General features: G+C 36.6%; 1 protein-coding gene across 3 annotated transcripts in view; it reads left to right on the top strand.

Annotated features, from left to right (window-relative positions):
- ADGRG7 (adhesion G protein-coupled receptor G7) overlaps positions 1-24,313 on the top strand; it is a 71,171-nt gene that overhangs the window by 4,422 nt on the left and 42,436 nt on the right. Inside the window, exons 2-8 of one of the 3 annotated variants that reach the window (XM_015065947.3) lie at positions 8,773-8,886; positions 10,589-10,693; positions 13,189-13,301; positions 16,164-16,313; positions 16,779-16,882; positions 22,761-22,885; positions 23,001-23,108. In XM_015065947.3, the coding sequence (XP_014921433.1) occupies positions 8,773-8,886; positions 10,589-10,693; positions 13,189-13,301; positions 16,164-16,313; positions 16,779-16,882; positions 22,761-22,885; positions 23,001-23,108 (819 nt within the window). Of the gene's footprint in view, positions 1-8,772; positions 8,887-10,588; positions 10,694-13,188; positions 13,302-16,163; positions 16,314-16,778; positions 16,883-22,760; positions 22,886-23,000; positions 23,109-24,313 lie in introns of those variants that run through there. The other 2 variants (XM_053220774.1, XM_053220773.1) reach the window with 2 other exon arrangements.

Below are 24,313 nucleotides of genomic sequence, written 5' to 3' on the forward strand. Positions count from 1 at the left end.
TTTTTCAACTTGAGCAAGGCCTGATGTAAACATAGACAGATGTCCATAATCATAATAGTAGGAGATTTTTTTCTTAACTCTTAGGGAGAATATCTTAACCTTATGACATATTACCATTGATGATTATGCCCTATTGAACCATATCCTATGTCTCTTCTAGATTATAAAACTTCCTCCTTTCTGTAAGCATGAGTGCCTTTCCCACTCTTTCCAGATACCCTGACCTTCATTTCCTATCATGGGCTCACTTAGGCCTCAGGCCAAGAAAAGACTTTAGTAGGTTGCAATATTTCCAAAACCTAAGGTCGAACTTCATAGCATTGAAATTCTTGCACAGTAGGAAATACGGGTTGTGGGGAAAGGTCAAGGAGAGTTTATTGATTCTCAGAAAATAATTTGTACACAGATGCTTGACTTCCATTTTACTCAATTACAGTACTTACTCAAGAGGCAAACTTGTTAATAAATCAAACTCATGGGACTGTTCCTGGAGGACAGATTGTATTTTGGGGTTCGACAAAAGGTCTAGTAAGTGGAGAGCAGTAGTGTTATTTAGTCTTAATCCTGCTGTTGTAAACCTCTCTTCTGCTGTTTTGCCAGTCTCCCTTCTTGCTTCCTCATATAACCATTCTCTAAATTAAGAAAACAATTGCTGTGAAAAGGAAGGGATTTTTTTATGGAGGAATAAATTTTGTTATGTAATTGGCTGAAGAGCATGAATTATTTTAACATCAGTATTAGTGATGTTTAAATTGCTGATCCCATTCTCAAAGTCACTTTCTCAAATTAAGAAATTTAACACAAGTGGGTTGACTTAGTAGATTTTTCCTTGATTTCCAGGTATTAGGTATTTTTATTAAAATACTGAATACAACCACCATCCATAGATCTTTTGATAGCATATATTTTATTGAAGAACATCTAGTATAGAATGTGGTGATTAGGAGTGTGCACATGAGAGTCAGGGGGAAAAATGTACATAAACAGGGGCAAAAAAAAAAAAACCAAAAAAAACAACAAAACACCTCTGGAGCCAGACTGCCTTGTTGAAATGCCAATGCTACCACTTACTGAGTAAACTTGAGCAAATTACTCAACATTTCTGTGCTTCAGTTTTGCTATTTATGGGAATCAGAATAAACCTATCTTTCAGGGCTGTCATTAAATGATTAAATGAGTTACTACATTTATGGGTTTAAGATGACATTTAGGACACTATAAGCACTCAATAAATATTAGCTGTTATTTTTAATTTATGAATTTTTAGATAATTTAGTGCATAGTTTTCTCTGCTCCTTGAATTATACCTTGAATGAATGCCATTGACTTAGATGGGACCTTTGGATTGAAACTCACCTTATCAAACTGAAGGTCTACTACAGGCTTAATCATTAAGTTCAACTGATTAAAACAGAAACAGAAACATTTCTAAGAATTGTTATATCTTCCTGCATTAAAAAAAATTATATTATGCTACACCATCAGGGAAAATTTTATTAAAATATTTAATCAGTTTATTGAAATATGTAACCAGGTATTTCATACTGAACAACTTCTACCTTAGGTAAAAACTATGTATATTTTATTTGTTTACATTTTTTAGGTTTCTTTTCACAGTAGAATAAACTTTCCTAAATATTGTCCTCTCATTTAAGAGGAATCTTTATTCTCATCCAAATATTTCAAATTCCTGGTCTGAGACAAATGATAGATGCCAGGATTTTAAAACCCTAAAGAATTGGAGCCAGATACTAGAGTCTCCTGCTGGAATTTCTTTGACTAAGGAAGAGCATTTTTATTCCCACACTTAATTAAACTAGACTTTTCAGAACAGATTCTAATTTTGTTTAGTTTAGGAGAAGAAATGAAATTCATGTTTTCCATTTGGCATTTTTAATATTTTATGCTACTTTCTCAAGCAGCATGAAGTGTGTTATGTATGTTCTACATTTAATTTTCCATGATGTGTGGTAAAGATATTGAAAATAGGACTCATATTTCTGGAAATACTGCTTATTATAATGTAAGAAAATGTAGAAAATGTTAATATTATACTGGTGTTATAAAAGAAAAATAAATACTACTATTAAACACATGCCAGCGTATGAATCCTCAAGTTGAAGCTGATGCTCTCCATCCCTGTTTTTCCTGTGATAAAGGCAGCACTTGTAGGGTGGAGCTGGAGCACTTGATTAGTAACCAAAAGATCTGAGTTAACTCCACTCAGCTGTCAACTAGTTATTGATCTGGAACAAGTTACCCTTTATGTAGAATATACTCTTTATGTAGAATGTACTCTTTATATAGAATGGGGATGTTGGGCTAATGAATAGCTAAGTGTCATTTTTATAAGTCCATAGGTTTAAAAACTAGTTAAATGAAACAAACAAAGCACTTAATCCTTCAGGGTCTGTCTTTCTTTACTTAAAATACAGAGGCTTAAAAATACCAATATTCCCTTTGCTATATTTTGTGGGTAATTTAGGCATTTCAGGGGACAGGGTCTTGAACTGGGGGGGGGGGAGGGGCAAAAGGTGTTAAAAATGGGATTGTAACAGAGGAGTGGTAGCTCAGCTTGGGCTCGATATCCTCAACCAAATTGCAAATGCCAAAGAAGCCAGTCAGCAAACATTTGTTGTACTGTCTATGCATCTGTCATTAGGCTGGGCCTGGAGACAAAACAAATAAAAATAAATAAATAGAAAAGAAAGTAAATTCTAAGGAAGGCTGTTTGGCAGTAATGAAAATAAGAACAAATTAATGGAATGGAAACAAAACAAGAATGGAGATCAACGAAACCAAAAGCTAGTTTTTTGAAAAGATGAATTTAAGACGATAAATATCCAGCGAGATTTGTCAAGACGAAAAGGTATATAAGCAACATGTGCAAAAGTAAAGCGGATCACAACACAGAGAAGCAGGATGATAGACAAGATTTAAGCAAAAGCCAAGACAGCACGCTGACCCAGAGCCCGCATCTCTCCTTCCGGGGTTTGCGTCTTGCATCCGGGTCCCCAGCTTCCCTGCTGGGCTTATAGGGAGATTTTGCTCACCTCACTTCGCCCCGGTGGTGGCAGTGCTTACCTGGCCCTGAGGGGTGGCTGTTGGCTCGGGTGTCGGTAGGTGGCAGCACAAGGCCTCCTTGGGCCTGGGGCCCTACCAGGCATGAGGACAGAGGGGGGCGGGTGCATGTCACAGTCTGAAGTAGAACTCCGAGGAATGCACAGTTCCTAAATTCAGACCTGGACTTCCAGGTCCTTAGGAAGGTATGATTATCCTGGCATTAGAATCAAGCACGTAGACTTTATTTAGCAGTTTGTGAGCTTAATTTACAAGTTTTACATCTACTTTTATATAAATGGTATATGGGTCTTCATTGTACTTTGTTCCAGGCCCTGCATAGAGTTGCATTGCTGGTGAAAATACAAGTCAATACAACCCCTATAAGGGCAAGCTGGAAATAAATGTCAAAATGACAAAGGTGCACTCTTTGGCTCAGAATTGCACTTCTGGGAATTCATTCTCCATATGAATTTGTGCAATGTACAGTGCAATTTTGAGACAATTGAAAACAACATGTGTCCATCAATAAGGGGTCAGTTAGCTAAATCAGGGTTTATTATGATGGACTATAATGCAGCTGTAGAAGAAGAGGTGGAAGTTTTCTATGAACTGCTGGGGAAAGATTTTGGACATTCATTGTAAGGTGCAACAGCAAGCTACAGAAAAGAGGATGAAAATAAGTATAGATTCATATTTGCTTGTACTGAAAAAGAAAGATTGGAAAAAATGAATAGAAATTATTACTTGTGTATATTTATGGATGGGAGAAAGGTTATGTACTTTGTGTGTTATTTTTATTTTCCAACTCTGTGAATGTATTACCTATTAAAATATATAATAAAGAAGTGATTAAAAAATCAATAAAGTCATAAGCAAATACCATGCAAATATCCTAGCTAATATAAAAACTTTGCCCAAGTAGCAACTTTCTAAAAAAATATAAATGACCAAATTTACCCCCAAAGGAAGAAAAAAAAACCCAAATCGAACTGTAACCATTAAAATAGTCAAATCAGGGAGCCTGGGTGGTTCAGGCATCTTGATTTTGGCTCAGGTCATGATTTCATGGTTCATGAGTTTGAGCCCTGTGTCAGGCTCTGAGCTGACAGTGCAGAGCCTGCTTGGGATTTTTCTCTTTCCTTCTCTCTTTGTCCCTCCTCCCCCAAATAAAATAAATAAACTCAAAAAAAGTAGTTGAATCAATAGTAAAAACCAAAACAAAACAAAAACTGCAGCAAATGCTATGTATTGATTATCTTAGATATAATAATAGTATAAAATATGATGTAAAAGATAAACGACAATTTCAATATAGTGTTAACCTCTGGGTATGGAGAGAAAGGAATGTTGATAGAAAGGAGTAGAAGGGGTTTCAACTCTTCCTGTAAAGTTTTATTACATATTTTTTAAAAAGTCTGAAGCAAATCTGAGAGAAAGTTCCTAGCTTTTAAAACTGGCTTTGGGGTAGTGGGGGATGTTTTATACTCTGTACTTTGTGTACTTGAAATATTCTACAATTTAAAAAGATTCACATAAGGGCACCTGGGTGGCTCAGTCAGTTAAGCATTGGGCTCTTGATATTAGTTCAGGTCGTTATATCACAGTTCATGGGTTCAAGCCCTGCACTGGGTTCTGCGCTGATGGCTGGGGCCTGCTTGGGAATCTCTCTCTCTCCCTCTCTCTCTGCTCCTCCCCCACTATCATGCATTCACCCTCTCTCAAAATAAATAAACAATAAATAAATATTCACACATTTCCTTGGTTACACGGAGAAGTTTGTCATATAACAATTACAATTAAATCTCTCTTGGTAGATCTTAAGCTCTTTGAGATCTGGATCCATATCTTATATTTTTATACCAATGACTTGATTTTTGGAGAAGTTTCAGGCTACAGTAAAATTAAGCAGAAAATATAGAGTTCCTATTTATTCCCTCTCACATCACTGCTTCCCCTCCATATCTTCCTTTATTATTAATATCTTACTCTAGTGGGTTGCTTTTGTTATATAATGAATGAACCAATATTGATACATTATTAATTAAAATGCATCTTACATTAGGGTTCATTCTTTGCGTATACAAATTTGGTGGATTTTGACAAATATAATGACATGTATCCACTGTTACAGTATCATACAGAATAGTTCACTTGCCTAAAATTTCCCTTTGCTTCACCTATTCATCCTTCTCTCCCTCTCCCAACCTGCCAGTCATTTTACTGTTTCTATAGTTTTGCCTTTCTAGAATGTCATATTTAAATTTTTTTAACGTTTATTTATTTTTGAGAGTGAGAGAGACAGAGAGCATGAGTGGGGGAGGGGCAGAGAGAGAAGGAGACACAGAATCCGAAGCTGGCTCCAGGCTCTGAGCTGTCAGCACAGAGTCCAATGAGGGACTTGAACTCATGAACTGTGAGATCATGACATGAGTTGAAGTTAGATGCTTAACTGACTGAGCCACCCAGGAGCCCCTCCAGAATATCATACTTAGAATCATATAGTGTGTAGCCCTTTCAGCCTGGCTTCTTTAACTTAGCTAAAAGTATTTAAGATTCCTCCATATCTTTTGGGGGCTTCATAGCTCATTTCTCTTTATGGCTGAATAATATTCCATTGTATGGATATACCACAGCTTTTTAAAAAAATCCATTTACTTGGTGATGAGTGACGAACATTTTTTCGTGTGTCTGTTAACCATCTAGATGTATTCTTTGGAAAAATGTCTGTTCATGTTTTTTGCCCATTTCTTCACTGGATTATTTGTGTTTTTGGGGGTGTTGAGTTTGGTAATTTCTTGATAGATTTTGGATACTAATCCTTTATCGAATATGTCATTTGCAAATATCATCTCCCATTCTGTCAGTTGCCTTTTAGTTTTGCTGATTGTTTCCTTTGCTGTGCAGAAGCTTTCTATCTTGATAAGGTCCCAATAGTTCATTTTTGCTTTACTTTCCCTTGCCTCTGGAAACATGTCAAGTAAGCAGTCGTTGTAGCTGAGGTCAAAGAGATTGTTGCCTGTATTCTATTCTAGGATTTTGATGGCATCCTGTCTTATATTTAGGTCTTTCATCCATTTTGAGTTTATTTTTGTGTATGGTGTAAGAAAGTAGTCCAGGCTCATTCTTCTGCATCATTCATCATCAGGGAAATACAAATCATACATCGTAACAAATTGGGATTTATTCCAGATATGCAAGCCTAGCTCAACATTTGAAAATCAATTAATGTAATTCATATCAACAGGCTAAAAAAGAAAAATCACATGATCATATCAATAAATACAGAAAAAGCATTCAACAAAATCCAGCTACCATTCATGTTAAAAACTCTTAGCAAAGTGAAAATATAGAGGAACTGCATCAACTTGATACAGAACATCTACAAAAACCATAAACTCAATCTCATACTCAATGGTAAGAAATGAGATGCTTTCCCCTAAGATGAGAACATGTTATAAAGGAAGAGAAGGAGGATTGAGAATACTGTATTATGTTATAAATTTTTCTATACATTGTTGGGTTTCATTTGCTAATAATTTGTTGAGGAGTTTTGACTTTACATTCATGAGAGATATTGATATGTAATTTTCCTTTTTTGTAATGTCTTTATCTAATTTTGGTATTAGAATAATGTTGGCCTCATAGAATGAGTTAGGAAGTGTTCCTTTTGCTTCTGTTTTCTAGAAGAGAGTGTAAAACATTGATATCAGTTTTTCCTCAAGTGTTTGGTAGGATTCAGCAGTAAATCCATCTGGGGCCTGATGCCTATTGTTCTGGAAGGTTATTGATTATTGATTCAGTTTCTTTATCAATATAGGCCTATTCAGATGATCTATTTCTCCTTGTGTGAGTTCAGTAGATTGTGTCCTTCAAGGACTTGGTCCATTTCATCTAGCTAATCAAATTTGTGGGCATAGGCTATTCATAATATTTCTTTATTGTTCTTTTAATGTTCATGGGATCAGTAGTGATGACTCTTTTTCATGTCTGTTATTTGTGCCTTCTCTTTTTTTTATGGTTAGACTGTCTACAGGTTTATCAATTTGAATGATCTTTACAAATAACAAGCTTTTGGTTTCATTGATTTTGTCTATTAATTTCCTGTTTTCAACTTCATTGATTTTTGCTCTGATTTTTAATTATTTCTTTAAAAAGAAAGTGGACTTAGATTAGTTGTAAATGTATACTGCAACCTCTACAGTAACCACCAATTTATTTATTTATTTATTTTGAGAGAACAAGTAGGGGAGAGGGGCAGGGGCAGAGGAAGAGAGAGAAAGAATCCCAAGCAGGTTCCATGCTCAGTGCAGAGCCAGACACAGGGCTCAATCCTGTGACCATGGGATCATGACCTAAGCCAAAATCTGGTCAGACACTCAACTGACTGAGCCACCCAGGAGCCCCCCAAAATGTATCTTTTAAGTTTATCTATTTTGAGAGAGAGAGAAAGAGAGAGTGAATGGGGGAGGGGCAGAGAGAGACAGAGAATCCCAAGCAGCCTCCTTGGGAGTCTGACGAGGTGCTCAGTCTCACAAACCATGAGATCATGACTTGAGCCCAAATCTAGGGTTGGACACTCAACTGACTGAGCCACCCAGGTGTCCCTAATCTAAGTCTACTTTCTAATATCTCTGTGGTCTCATAAGTAGTGCCAGGACCTCATAATACAGTATTCCCAATTCCTCCTTCTCTTCCCTTAAATTTTTTCTGTCCTTTATTTTGTTTTTCCATAAGCTATAATCACCTCATATGTCATTGCTATTATTATTTTGAATAAACTTATCTGTTAGATCAATTAAGAATAAAAAAACTAGGGGTGACTGGGTGGCTCAGTCAGTTAAGTGTCTTGACTTTGACTTAGGTCATGATCTCATGGTTTGTGAGTTCAAGCCTCACCTTGGGCTCTGTGTTGACAGCACAGAGCCTGGAGCCTGCTTCAGATTATGTGTCTCCCTCTCTCTCTCTGCCCCTCCCCCACTTGTACTCTGTCTCTCTCTCTCAAAAATAAACATTAAAAATTTTTTTTAAAAGATCTCTCTAGACTCTTGCAGGATAAATCTCCTTGGCTTGGTCTATAAACCCACTCATAATCCAGTCGATGTCCTGCTATTACTTCACATAGGACTAATATTCCTTATTTGTTAAACTTTGCTATGTTCCTTGGACACATCAGAACTTTCCATTTTGTGATTTTGCACTCTGTATCCCGCCTATTTGGGGCCATCCTTTTTTATCTGGCTTTTCTAGTTTTAGTCTTAAAATCTGACTCAAATACCACCTCTTCTGGAAAGTCATCCCTGGATAAATTGCCTCTGTCCTCAACACCTCTCTTCTGTGTTCTTAAAGCATGTAAAAATCTGCATGTTGACTTAGGTGCCTTATATGCCTGCCTATCTATCTATCTACTATCTATCTATCATCTATCTAATCTATATAATCGCCTGTTTCCCTCCGTAGATTCTAATGTCCTTGTTCAAAGTATTATGTCTTTTAAATGTAGCTTTTTGGTATTCATAACCTGTCATAAGTATTGTATATCCTGTGTAAGTTCTCAATATATATTTTTGTTGATGATGATGTTACAAAAAATACTTCTCTAGTGCTACTCAAGGTGATTGTTTTACATGTAGAAATTGAAGGCTACACATCCAAAAGGAGAAACTGATTAGCCAGTTTGTGAAGTATTCTATAATTTATTGTTTTTTTTAGTAACATTAACCCCCACAGCAAACACCACAGTAAAGTTCTGCAGGAATGGTGGAACCTGGGAAAATGGCAGATGTGTTTGTCCAGAAGAGTGGAGAGGATGGAGATGTACAATCCGTAAGTTACTTGGGATGGCACTAGGGTATGAGATTTAGGTGGCTCGTGTTAATAAGGACAACAGCAAAGTTTTTCAAATGCTTCTGTTAATGATTTAGTAACAATGGGTTTAATAATGATGGCTTTAACATGTGTTTGTAGCTTAATAGTAAAAGCTGAGTATTCTTTTTGGGCTATTTACTTGTATGTTCAATATACCTAGTATGTTTCCCAACTATCAAGTTTCTCTGTAAACTGACAGATGCTTGTCCTTCTGGTTGCACTGTCTACTTCAGGGCAATGGGTGATATGGTTTTCTCAGGTCCTTCTGGTTGGTGATATGCTATATTACCCCATTTCAAAGATCACAATTCTAATATATTTAACTTTTCTGAAACCAAGGTACATCTTCCTATCTAACTATATATGTAGATGAAGTTTTTGTCTTTTCATCCTTTCTCTTGATGAGATGTAAAATTAGTGGTTTTACTTCAGACAGTGCTCTCTCAGAATCAAAGTTCAAAGCTACTTCTTTTTTTAATTGAAGTATAGTTGACACACAATGTTACATTAGTTTCATGTGTACAACATAGTGATTCAACAACTCTGCCCATTATGCTATGTTCACCACAAGGGTAGCTACCATCTGTCACCAAACAATGCTAGTTCAGTACCATTGACTTTATTCCCTGTGCTGTACCTTTCATCCCAGTGACTTATTTACTCCATAACTAGAAACCTGTATCTCCCACTTTCCTTCACTCATTTCGCCAATTCCCCCGGCAACCCCTCTGGCAACCACTCTGTATTTATGCATCTGTTTCTGTTTTTTATTTGTTTATTGATTTCATTTATTAGATTCTACATATAAGTGAAGTAATATGATATTTTTCCTTTTCTGTCTTACTTATTTTACTTACCCTCTAGGTCCATCCATGTTATTGCAAATGGCAAGGTCTCATTCTTTTTTATGATTAAGATTCATATATATATATATATATATATATATATATATGAATATTCCCAGCAAATATATATATATATGTTTGTGTGTGTGTGTGTGTGTGTGTGTATATATATATATATATATATATATATATATATATATATATTTCTTTATCCATTCATCTACTGACAGATAGTTAACGTTGCTTTCTTGTCTTGGATATTGTACATAGTGTTTCAAAGCTACATCTTCATCTACAGTATGCTTTCCAATACTCTGTACACTTTGTGCTCCCTGCTTAGGATCCAGAGCCCTAGAAATGCATTCCTACCATTTCCTGCACTCCTACAAGCCAGTATATCTCACATGCTCCATGACTTTGGTCTTTTTGCTTTGACCCACATCCTCATGATGCCCTTTGGTAGTAAAGATAATAAAGATATAGGCTCTATATCTTTAATTTTCAAGATTGCAACTAATTTGCTTATACTATCTTTTTTGATGTGTGAGTGATTACATTGTACCTCTACCAGGTTATATATTGTGTACATTTTAACTAGAAGACATTATCTAACATACTAATTTTTCTAATGGTATTAATATTAACTCAACCAGATAAAAAAGTATGAAATTCCTGGCGGGTCAGTGAGTCCTAAAGCTTTCTATTATCCTTCAAATTATACTGAATAGGTTTTGAACTTTGACTTTTATCTGGTTTGAAATTTTAAAAAGAAAATTATAATTTATGATAAAAAATATATTTTCTTTTCATCATAGCTTATTTCTGTGAAAGCAGTACCTCTGATGATTTAACTTTTGCCAGAATTCCAGTGGGAAAATATGGATCTTCCCAGGAAACATGTGGTGAGAACACTTTAAATGGTATGTGTTTCTCCAAACGTCTCCTCTGTGTAAGCATATTAATCGCTATGCTGGATCATACCTATCATTCCTCCAACCAGTATTAAGTTCCTGGAAGAGGCATCAAAGATAGCTTTGTGGAACGGTTTGCCTCCCTTTCATGATACCAGTGTTCCAAGTTTAGGATGCAATTTCACATAATTCTAATTCTCCTAAAAACTATAATATGGATCAGTTAAAAATTCCTTTTACTCCCTCTCCCATTGGTTTATTTCCCCAGTTTACTCTATGTCCTTGAATTTAATCATGTTAATATCTGCTTATGGAGTTTTATAAATTTTCTGAATATTAAACATTAGCTATAGATTTGTACCATATCTACTTTCAGACTTCATCTTTCTAGGTAGAGATGCTGTTAAGTTTGTCCACAGTTGGTAGTACTTCATCTCCTTGATAATTTTAGTTAGCCATCTTGGAACATTCTCTAGATTCATCATACCTTTCTTAAAGCATGACAACCTTGTGTGCATAGAGACATTCTAAGAATAAAGGCAAAAATAACGTTTTTAAAATGTCTATGCTCCCTGATGATATCCAGGATTTTTATGATTTATTTCAATGTTGCATTGGGTAATATCTTCTGAGAGTAGCCCTTAAAAATTCATAGGTTCCTTTCCTAACAGCTTAGAACCCATTATGCTGTATAATTTTCTCTCAGTGTTTTACCTGAACTTTGTTTGCATTGATTTTCCTTTGACCACTCCTCCTATCTCTCACATCTTCCTGCAGGATAACATCATTTCCTGCAGCACTGGATATCTGAATAACAGCCAATTCTAGATCATTTATGAAAATGTTTGAGAGAACTTCAGTCAGTAATAACCCTGGGGAGAATTTTGCATTTTATATAGATATTTATTTTTGTTTATGTCATGCTCTTTGAAATGCTACAGTACTTATAGGTACTGATCTTTCCCCTGTGTTTCTTTATCTTATTTATTCTAAGAGATTGTGTAAACCAGTATTCCATTTGCAGAGTTCAAATTGCCTTTGCCCTCATATATCATGTCTACTCAAATATTCATGATCCTATTCTTTACATATGTCCTTATAAGGCTAGAGCCTCTTGATTAAAAGCTCAAAAGGTGAAAGACATGGGGCTTCGTGTATTGGTACTTACTTTTTATAATGTATGTCCATGGATACTTACCGTCTTAATTTTTATATGTTTTGTGTGTGTTAAATATTTCATTATAACTTGTAAAAGAGATACAACTACAAAAAATAACTATGTGCTACCCAATCTGGAACAGTAAAAATGTCAGTAACATATGCATCAAGGGACATCACTCTTGTTTGATTTTTTTTAAATGTTTTTGGGACAAGGGAATCACCATCTTTCATTTGGTTCTTTTATTTGGTTATTTTTATTTTCTGAGCAACTATTGTGAAAAGGTTTATTTTACTTACCTTTAAATTTCAGATTGAGCCCATAAAATAATTTTAAGGATATAGATTCCAACTATTGGCAAATGTGTGTTTAGTTTTATATTAAGAATTACTTCTGAATTATTCACTTTTATACAACAAATGACCAAGATATTTTCAGTGATTTTGCGTAGGTAGATTCATACTTGTAGGAGGTGATTTTATCTGTTAACAGCTTCTTAAGCTTTGTTCACAGGAGAACACTGAATTAGGGAGGCTCAGTGATAATTATAAGAAATAAACCTAATGATTCATAAATATTGAAAGCCAACCAAGTATCAAATGGGTGCTACAATATAGTAGAACTCTTTGCCTTTCAGTTTACTCAGATTTGGATAAAGAAGGAAAGATCAATATGTAATTCATTATCTAGCAGGAATTTTTCATATTGTTTCCCATCTCTTCAACCCTCATCACATCCAATTCAAAGCCCTATGTCCCTAGTTGCTGGAAGGCAAATCTTCCTTGCAGACTTCAAAGGAAGGAAATAGTTTTGAATTCCAGATTTAAAAATTAAGACAAGTGATATCTGCCTTTAAGATTCCTGTAGTAACTGGCCGATTCACTTTTCCATTCCTGTATATCAAACTACCCCAAATTTCGTGGCTTAAAAGAATTAATGATTTAGATTTTTCATAGTTCTGTGGGTTGATTGTGGCAGCTGGAGTCCTAAATGGCAAGACTGAAGGGCCTCAGTTCTCTTCCACATAGCCTCTTATTCTCTAGTAGATTGGAGCTGCTTCCTTATGCAACAGTCTCAGGACAGTGTTCCAAGGGGGTGAAGGCTGAAACTTCATCTTCTTGAGGCCAGGTTCTGGAGCTCTCACAGAACATTCTCTTGGTCAACACCAGTTGTAAGTCCAGGCTCAATTCAGGAAAAGGAGGAATAGACTCCACCTTTTGGCGGGAGAAGCAGCTAAATCACACTGAGATGGAGGTGTGTATAGGGGCAGATTGTTGCTAGTGGCCATGTTTGCAAACACTGTTTTGTTTTGTTTCTTTTGTTTTTTTGCTTCTTTTTATTGAAGTGGGCTATCCAATAGCTACTCGGATGTGCAATATTTCTATATATGGAGAAATAGTATTAGAAAATGTGACAAAAGGAAATTGCGATGAAAATCTGAAAACCCTGGAAAATAAGGTATGCCCTATGGTCCATGTTCTGGGTAACTGGAAAAAGTTTGGATTCTGTATACTCTCTGTTCTTTAGATACCTGATGGTCAGATCTATGCTTTTTAAACATTTTTAAAAATTTTATTGTTATTATTTTTATTTTTATTTTTATTTTTTTTTACTTTTGAGAGAGAGATTGCAAGCGGGGGAGGGGCAGAGAGATAGACTGAGAGAGAAAGGGAGACACAGAATCTGAAGCAGGCTCCAGGCTCTGAGCTGTCAGGACAGAGCCCGATGCAGGGCTTGAACTCATGAACCATGAGATCATGACCTGAGCCGAAGTTGGACACTTAACTGACTGAGCCACTCAGGAGCCCCTGAATCAATGCTTTTAAAACTGTCAAATTAGAAATAGCAAAAACTGGGGTGCCTGGGTGGCTCAGTCAGTTAAGACTTCAGCTCAGGTCATGATCTCAAGACTCATGAGTTGGAGCCCTACATTGGGCTCTGTACTGTGACAACTCAGAACTGGAGCCTGCTTCTGATTCTGTGTCTCCCTCTCTCTCTCTGCCCCTCTCCTGCTTGCACTCTGTCTCTCTCAAAATTAAGAAACATAGAAAAAAGAAGTAACAAAAACTGGTAATTAAAGCCACTCTTTTTTTTTTTTTGAAGATGACATCTGTTTGTGAAAAAGAACAGTTGGACATGGGTTCAGCAAATTTTAGTGAATGATAATCTGTAACATATTTTAAATGGCCTCATCTTTTTAGATCAGTGGTAAAGTATTGACTGAAAATAGATCACTGGTATCTGAAACCAAAAGGAAGGTATTTTGATGGTCAACTTTATTAGAATAAAGAGAAAAAAGAAGAAAAAAAAACTATGATCAAACACCTTTTGAGACAGGAAACCCCAGCCCCTAATGCTGGTCTCAGGGCTGTACCCATGAGCAGGTAAAGTGGGAATTACATAGACTAGATGTTTTATTCATGAAGATTAAATTATTTTGACCTAATATATACCTAAATGCAATTGCATGGGATTGCTAATACCTGCGGCCAAGAAAGGAGAGAAGGAGGAAACTTTAAGTGGTCCAAGTGCAGGGCATGTAACATACATTATCTCATTTAGTCCTTATGGAACCTCTGTGAGTTAGATGTTATTCTCATAGATAATTATAGTGATTATACTAATTCTTGATCACTTACTGTGTAGCAAATATTGCACTAACATTTTACATATGTTTTTAAATCACATTTAATTCTTATAACAACTATATAAATAGTTATGAATGTACCTATTTTATAGATGAGGAGACAGTGTCTTTGAGAGGTGCAGTGAACCACAGCCAAAAAATGATGGAGCTGCTTCTTATTTTAAAGTCCACACTGTCCCACACTGGCCCCCTAACTGTAGATGGGCAGGGTTGAAGGTAAAGATGGGGATGGAAGTGGAATGTGGAGATGGCTGCCAGCCACGTAGTTTGTGTCAACTACACAGGCTGGGGAAAGACTTCATGTTCCAGAGTTTGACTAGCCAGTTTTTGGCTCTCAGCTCTGACATTTTAAGCTGCATGGACTTTGGGTGAACTCCTTTCCCTCTTTAGACACTTAAACAGGGAGAAGGATGCCCTACTCACAGTGTTGTTTTGTGCGTTAAATGTGATAACATCTATAAAAACATCCAGCAAAATGCCTGCACAGAGCAGGGACCTAGCTATTGAATGAGAGCTTTCTTTGTTTTGTCTACTGATTGGTTATTATTTTCAACTGTTCCCAAAGTATGAATGGCCTGTGACCTTGGTTTGATTTTTGAAATGATGCTGCCATCTAGTGAAAACTAACACACATGCTCACATTAACACCTGGCTCTACCAAAGACAATATGGATTAACATGTTTTATAGTCTCACAACACCAGAGCCAGGAGACTGATTGGTACCTGGAGATATGGTCAAGGTCAGTGTCTCCCAAACTGTCTTTGCTGAAAAGCTAGTTAAAAAAAATTTTTTTTACATTTATTTATTTTTTGAGAGACATAGAGAGACAGAGCACAAGTTGGGAGGGGCAGAGAGAGTTGGGGACACAGAATCCGAAGCAGGCTCCAGGCTCCAAGCTGTCAGCACAGAGCCCGATGCAGGGCTTGAACTCACAAACCGTGAGATCATGACCTGAGCCAAAGTTGGATGCCCAACTGACTGAGCCACCCAGGCACCCCTTGGAAAGGTAGTTTTAAAAATTTCCAACTCCTTGCTGACCAATAATTTTGTAAAATGTAATAAAAATGAATTACTAGGAAAATTGGATAAAAAAGATGAAAAATACAGATTATTTTTTCTCTTCTAAAAGAGTTTTAAATTATTTCTTTACTTATATTTTATTGAAGTGTAATTGACATACAGTGTTACATTCGTTTCAGGTGTACAACATAGTGATTAGAACAAGTCTCTATGTTATGCTATGCTCATGCAAGTGTGGCTCCCATCTGAATACAAATCATTGAAAAAAATCATTAGATTCAATAATATGCAATTGTTGTAGAAGTTTCTGACCAGTAACTCTCAGTTTCTGTGCTTACCTTCCCTATGGACCCTATAACAAACAGTGAACCATTTGGTTCATGGTTCCCACCTTGAGTAGCATTGCTTTCCCTAAGGCAGCCTGTCTTAGTTCATTAATCCTGGCAGATAGTAAAGGCTGGAAAAACCACCAGCCTGCGTGTACTTTGTCCTTTTCACAAGTAGAGAAACAAACATGAAGAACCAAGTGGATGTGATATTCAGGAGATTGAGGGTCAGCTGAATTCCAGTTTATTCACCTGTAATTGTTTGCAAAGTATTTGGACATAGTTGTATAAATCTGGCTGTTTTGTTTTGTTTTGTTTTTAACAGATAGACAATATGGGAGCACAGTTAGAGAACATTTCTAGTGAAACTCAGATTTTAACATCTAATGTCAGTAAAATGACTCCTGAGAACATCACTTCTGCTGCTAGAGTGGTCGGACAGATCTTCAACACATCCAGAAATGCTTCCTTTGAGGTAAAACTCACAAGGTTTTAAAAGGGGGGAGGGGAAGAAAAAAAAAGACATGGAAAGACAGACAAAACTAGAAATCCCTTTACTTAGTTCAATAGTAAGTATAATTATACTAAGTATCGTGGGCTGTGATGTTTTCATAGTCAGAACCCTGCACTCTTATTTTGTTTCTGCTTCTGGATCCAAGCATCTGCTTTTGTGTTCTCGGGGTGGGGTAGAGTTTCTGTGAAAGACCTTGCTTTGAGGGGAAATTCAGAAGCCTAAGCTTCCCAATTGACTCAATTTAAATTTCCATCATGCTTTATCTTTATTCTCTCTGCCATCTAAAACTAAACCTTCAATTTTGAAAAACACTTGCCTCTGGATTACCATACCAGTGGTGCCACATGATTCTACAATAATTCATGATAATGATGATGTATGATGTATGTCTTCTATGATGATGGTTTGGTCCCTTGTTCCTGGCAGGCAAAAGACACTGCTGTATCTACAGTGAGTCAACTTCTAAGTGTCAGTGAAGATGTTTTTCAAGAAGTTCCGGATGCTCCTCCTGATGATGATGCTTTCACAACGTAAGCACAATTCCAATTGGGAAAGAAAACATTACAAAGTGCTGTGTACCATTAAGACAGGTGTTTTTGTTTCTCTCATGGATGTACTAACTAGCTGATTCCTAGAGAATGAAGACTGAAGCCTTGGCTTTCCACCTGATCTTCATGTACTAGACAGGGTGGTATATGTTAACTCTTGGTTCCAGGGGTGTCCCTGGCCTAGGATATAGAGAGCAACTAGGATGATTTAGATTAGACTTCTTTTCCCGGCCTTAGCTGGGCATGGCCAAGGGTCAACCTGCATGCACAATAGGAGCTCTTCCAACTCTTTTCTCAGCATAGAGCTGAAAGGAACAACATAACTTTGCGGGACAAAGCTCCCTACCCACAACTCAGCTATCCTTGAGATACTGGTGTATTTTGATTAAGCTTTCTTAAGCTTTCCCAAGACTACATTGAAAAAAAAAAAAAGAATCCAACTCTACCTACTTTCTCTATTTTTGATTCCAGTGGGTTGGCATAGTTTTGGTTGTATATTTATAATAAAACTCATGTACTTTATTATAAAGTTCCCTCACTATGATTCATTATGGTTTTATCTTATACACAGTTTTTTTTGAGTTTTAAAAAATTTAAAATTTAAAAACTTTAAGTTTTAAAGTAATTTAAGTAAGTAATTTGACCACATTTTTATGTATGCTCATTGCAGAAAAATAAGAAAATATATAGATGAGCAAAATTTTATTTTATTTTATTTTTACTTAAAAATTTTTTTAATATCCACTTATTTTTGAGAGAGAGAGAGAAAGAGAGAGAGCAGGGGAGGAGCAGAGAGAGAGGGAGACACAGAATCTGGAGACACAGGCTCCAGGCTTCAAGCTGACTGTCAGCACAGAGCCCAACATGGGGCTCGAACCCATGAACTGTGAGATCATGACCTGAGCTGAAATCGGATGCTTAACCAACTGGGTCTGAGCCACCCAGACACCCCTAGATGAGCAAAATTCTAAAAATTGTCCCACCTTTATTAACTTGAGGGTATGTATTCTTCCAGATGTTTTCCTCTGTATGTGTGTGTGTTTGTATCATATTACATACTTTACAGATTTATAGCCTGTTTTTGTCATTTAATACTCCATGAATATCTTTTTAATATAAATATCTATACATTTATATCATAAATTTTTATTTTATTATTTTTATTTTTGAGACAGCATGCACAAATGGGGAAGAAGGGCACAGAGACTGAGAGAGAGAGAGAGAGAGAGAGAGAGAGAGAGAAACTTAAGCAGACTCCATGTTGCTCATTCTCATGAACCATGAGATCATGACCTGAGCAAAAATCAAGAGTCAGATGTTCAACTGACTGAGTCTCCCAGGTGCCCCTGCATCATAAGTTTTAGATACTGCAAAATATGAGTGAACTTTAAGCAATTCCTGCTGAGGGACATTTTGATTACTTCAAGTCTTTTAAAACTTTGAGCAATCAACATTCTTATACACAATCTCTGTTTGCAAGGCCCATTATTTTTTTTAGGAGAAAGTCCTGGAAGAACTTACAAGTTTTCTAATTTTTACAGTGTTGAGCCCTCAAAGTAGAAAAAGTACAAAAGCATGAAATGCATAGTACATTCACAAGTTATAATTCTGAGACCTGGTTGTCATTTCAGCAGTTCAACTGGTGTATTTTATGACTTCAAATTTCAGTAGGAGTCTAGGCCCTTCCGACTGGGAGTGTGGAGATTCCCATTTTTCCTGAAGTTGGAGAAGAAAGTGGCCATAGCACTCAGAGTCTATGTTGAGTGACCATGGATCCAAGAGCTGGAGCGCGCTCCCCCCAGACCTGGAGGCTCTGTGTTTGCAGTCTGGCTAGGCAGAGAGAAGAGTGGATGTTTCTGGTGAGAAAGTTGAGGAGACAGCAACTATGAGATTTGGCTGAGAAAGTCATACATCATGATACAGATGAAAGTACTGTCCTGACAATAAGTAATTATGAATTTTACTGGCTTAAGACATGGAGAATCAATTGTGTGTATTTATGTGTAATATCCAAATGGCTTCAGAGGAGGTGGTTAGAGGATAAAAATTTTAAATATGGGACACACTGAAACATGAAATGTAATCACACTCATAGTAATCCTTCCCATTCTGCATTTCTAGTCTACTTACTTTTTCTAATCCCATTGTGAAAGCTGACCCTCTCCCATGTGATCTTGTATATAAGCCCTTGTGGACTCAGGTCCTTATTCACTCGGATAAGTCTGTTGCCTCAGCCTCCAGGCCCCAGCCTCCCACACTTATTACTCCTCAAGAGCTGCCAACAGAGGTGACCTCTAATACTCTCTCTGGGGAAGGAAACTAATTCCTTCCAAACTCTGTCCCCTCAACCTGGGCCTACACACAGGGTCTCCTGACAGACACCAGGCTTCAGTTACTCATCTCCCTTTGACTTCTACCTTCTTTCACTTACAGTTTCTGGTTTGTATCCCTAAGCTACTGGACTCCCCTTCTCAACTTATGGAGAGAAGCGGACAGTGTAAGACTAAAACTCCTTAAGTGGAGAAGGGGAGACTGGTGAAGTTCTCTAACATCCATTCATCCATTCTCTTGGTCTGAGTTGGGAGGAGCCTGGACAAAGTCTCTGCTGTTAAGGGCACCCTGCTACAATCAGTGAATCTAAGACTTCATTTTTCCATTTTGACCACGTGCTGCAAAGACTGACCCATAACCCTGGAACTCTGCCCTCAAATTCAAGCCCATAATTGTCCTTGTTTACCTATTTTTGGGAATGGAAAACTGCCTCCCTAATACTGACCACTTTGTACATTTACATTTCACATTTTTATTTGTAATCTTGTTCCAACCAGCCTTCTTTGGTTAAAAGATCCTCACTTAGATTATTTTGACCAGAGATTTATTGTAAAGAAGCTTATGGAATCTCATGGGAACCTAAGAACAGTACCATAATATGGCAGGACTTTATGGATCCTGGAGTAAGGGGGTGGCAGGGCATCCAAGGCAGTTTTGAAGGTCCCATTAAAGGAGTTTGTGGGCCTTCCTTCTGGGAGAATATAACGGTTATGGCAACAGACTTTGGAGTCAAATAATCCTGGGTTCAATCTTAGCATTGTTATTTAGTAGGTCCATGATTTTGGCCAAATTCATATCTTTTGGAAAAGCCTCAGATTCTTCAGTATAATATGGGAGTAACTGTGGGACTCACTTCAGTAAGATTCTTGTGAGGCTTAACTGAGATAATATATGTAAATAACTAGCACGATACCTGACTTATACACATTAAGTCTTGAAAACAAAAACAAAAAACATTGGCAGTTGTCTTTATAATTAATATGACTCAGTAAACATGTATGTTTCATTTTTACTTCTAGTTTCTGCTCTGTCATAAATTGACCCTGTTGTTCATAACATTGGGGAAATAGTTTAAAACAGAATCTTTTCCCAACCCAGAAATGCTCTCCACAAAGACAGTAAAGAAAACACTCTTTATTGCATAAGCATTAAAGCAGAATGTGATGTGTATCATAGGCAAACACTAAGAGATTGCAGATAGAAAGGAGTCTCACTGCTTTATATAGCCAACCAGATATATCCCATTACATACAAGTTTTCAGGTAATCAATAACTAATCCTCAATTAAGAGAACTTAACAGCACTATTTGTCACACATAGTTCATCCTAGGTTAACCTGGTAATTGAGGTGACCATTTGTATTAGCTAACTGACTTTATTCAGAGGAAGAACAAACTTCACATATCTTTATGACAGGAGGTAGCTTTGCAACTTGGAGCAAGGTACCCACCCACTAAAATTAGGCTCCTACCCTCCACAGAAACTGGAAAATAGGGGCGCTAACTCCCTTGATGTTTACATTTCAAAAAGATGGCTTCCATGTCCTTGCAAAAGACATTCCTAGGTCATAAATTGACAAAATGCCCATCTTTCTTCTTTTCTTTTTTTTTTTAATTTTTAATGTTTATTTATTTTTGAGAGAGAGTGACAGAGACAGAGTATGAGTAGGGGAGGGACAGAAAGAGAGGGAGACACAGAATCTGAAGCAGGCTTCAGGCTCTGAACCATCAGCACAGAGCAAGATGCAGGGCTTGAACCCACAAACCGTGAGATTATGACCTGAGCTGAAGTCAGATGCTTAACCGACCGAGCCACCCAGACGCCCTGCCATCTAGCTTACAAAAGAATTTATTTATATTTCAAACAGAGGAGAAAGTACTTACAAAGTACTTTACAAAGTACTTTACAAAGTAAATGCTCATAGGAAAAGGAAGAGAGAGAAATTTCTTCTCTTATTTTCAACAGGAAAGTTAAGTCTCTTATTTTTAATTTGTATTTGTCTTTACAATGACAGAATGACCTCTCTGGTCCCCTCTAAACCATGGTTGTCCTGATATGACTATGACACTAACTTGAAAATTCCTGGGTGAAAGAATCTGATTGCTTCTTCTAGTCATTTGTACTGGTTTTGGTCAGCCTCTGCATTGGGTACCCTGAGGCAGAGCATGCATCTCTAATATAATCAGCGATGGCAAGAGGAGGGAAGAATCACATGGAAGAAAAATACAGCCTTGAAAGTGGCTGTGACTAGAGCCTTGAAAACCCTTGAAAAGTGGTTATGGACCCTGCAGTCACTGCCATATATCTAGTACATTGTTCTCTTTAGCCTTCAAATGCCTGAGGGAGCACCTCTTGCTATCTCCAGTGTTTCATAGGGTACTGACCTCTTAGTAGGTGCTCAACAGATATTGTTTGGTTGACAAATGTACAAAATATGCTCTTAGAAGATTAGAATTTTGTTAGGTATTCCTTCTGTTGAAAGCAGCTCTGGAGTATGACTGTTATTCTTTACATGGAGTATGGTTGTTATTCTTTATTCTTTAGTGTGAATTGCTAAAAATTCATAAAATGGAGTTATGAATAGAAAACATTTAAAACAGAGAAAGCAACTCAAATGGTTCCATATGAATGATTGTCACATTCTCTTTATAAAAACAATCTTTAATTATTTTAAAGTTTATTTCTTTATTATGTCACTTGGGGAAGGGAAAAATACTTTAGTGGACAAAATAAAAATTTAGAATATGGAACACCTACATTTTAATGAAATCCCTTCTTTCTAGGAAAACTAGATTGAACCATTTATCTTAGATATAGAGATTTTGTTTTGTCAAGTACAGAAATAGTACAAATATTTGTTAAAGCAAACAAGGAAAAGAAAAGGTCTTATGGCTTTTCTTGGAGAACACCAAATTGACAGGTTCTCCCCACTCCCTCCAACCTTCTATCTAATCTGTCTTTGAAGTTATCCAAAGTAGAAAAGAATATAGTGGAAACCTGCAATGTTTAGTTAATAACTGAGGCGGTGAGCTCAAAGATGTACTCTTACATGGTTCCAAATGAATTGTTGCCTCTGGAACCACCAACTCACAAGAGATGCTTGAGACCTGAAGGGGTTCACGTGAGAGAAGAGAAGGGAGTTGAATAAGTGGAAATTGAGTCTCACCACTGTAGAAGCAAGAAGCACATGTCCGGTCAATGATGGGTAGCAACACCACCCTTTTGTCAAGAGCAGCACAATAAAGATTATTTCTATGGGGAAATTTGTCTTTCTTGAGTTCCAGCTGTCTGGAATCTATATACAGGGTATCTTTCAGGGGAGAGAGTCCACCAGAACTTTAGAAAAATTATATGTAACAAAGAAACACTCTGGTGAAGAAAATAAATTATTTTAAGTTGATTGTGCCATTGTGTGATCACATGAGTTCTGTGGTCATGCCTTTCTACTGGAATGTGGGAGAGAACACATACCACTGATTTTTATGACAAATCTATAGAATATTATGTTGTTATGTTTTATTCTATACAGGCTTATTCAACAAATGGAGAGTTATTCCTTGTCTTTGGATAGCACTTCAGTGGTGAAACCTAATGTAGCAGTACAGACTGTTTTATTCTCTACAAAAAGCACTGTGCTCTTCTCTGTGAAGAAAGGTGAGGTGTTTATCTCATGTACTTATGATAGCAGAGAGCATTCTGCTATCAACCATGAACAATGCCCTATTTGTGAAAATGTTGACTTAAAATTCTACTTTTCTCCCTCTCACAGGAGATAGTGATTCTCTCATTTCTGGTTCCATAACTGTGGACACAAATGTGAGCAACCCTAATCCAGATGCAGAGACTGAACTTCAAATTTTGCTCAATACCTCAAAAAGTAGGTCTCAAACTTTGTTTCAGTAAAAAATACCCTCAAATTTATGGAATTAGTAACTTAAAATCCACTGAGTGAAAAATAATGTTTACTTAGTTTCATACTGAGTAATTTGCATTTGAGTTCATTTGAGCTCTGACAAATTATGGTAATCTCTACTATTCTGGATGATAGAGATGATTTCTTTCTCTCTTTTTTTTTCTTCAAAAGCCTTGGAGCAGAGTTGAAATACTCTGATCATGGACACAGATCTTTTTTTCTAACAAAAATCTAGCTAATGCAGGTCTGTTTTACACTTAAAAATACATTTAAAAATATTCGGTCACAAATTCTGCCCATATTTACTAGTGGCATGGCATTTACAGGCACGGATTCATCCTATGGGCCTGCCTCAGGATATTTTATGTAACTGACACAGTCACCATCTTGTGGCAACAGATTTTAGCTATCTCCACTACTATAGTACTTACCCTATCATCTTGCATACGGCCCTTCAGGAATTTTTATGTCTAACGTGAAATGTTGGTACTTTTCAAAGTCTAAAAAAAGTGATTATTTTGACAATAACAATAAGCAAAATAGGCACACACATTGCTTTATTCTCTCCCCAAATAAAAAAAATCTGATCCTAGAAAGTATACATTTCAGAATTAATAATGGCACTACTAAAGAAGAAGCGGGTATTATTCGTGTGTCTGGCATGCTGTGGAATTTTGCTTCCATTTGCTTTGGATACATTCTTTGTGAAGGAGAGACTAAATCTAAGTCTTTTTTGTTCTTTCTGTGTTTTTCTTTTAATTAAAGAATATTTCATGCATATAGAAAAGTACAGAAAATAATGTAAGCACACCTATGTACCCACCAACAAGGCAAACTGATGTCAAATTTTGCTTTGTTTGCTTCAGACCCCCTAAAAAAAAAGAAGATATTACAGCTGCACCTGAAGTTCTGTGCCCTATCTTTTCCCATCTCTCCTCCCCAGAAATAACATCTATCTGAAGTTGGTACGCTTCATTTTTATGTTTGTCTTTAAACTTGTGCTACATATTTATATATCCATACATAAAATAGTCTATTTTGCAGGTGTTTAAAATATTTACATAAGTGGTATTATGTTGTATGCAACTTGCTTTTTTAAATTTTAATTTAATTAATTTTTTTTTTTTGGAACTTGCTTTTTTTGAAAACTAAACATCTCTTTTTGGAGA

Source organism: Acinonyx jubatus, chromosome C2, assembly GCF_027475565.1.
Source record: "Acinonyx jubatus isolate Ajub_Pintada_27869175 chromosome C2, VMU_Ajub_asm_v1.0, whole genome shotgun sequence".
Taxonomy (NCBI): domain Eukaryota; kingdom Metazoa; phylum Chordata; class Mammalia; order Carnivora; family Felidae; genus Acinonyx; species Acinonyx jubatus.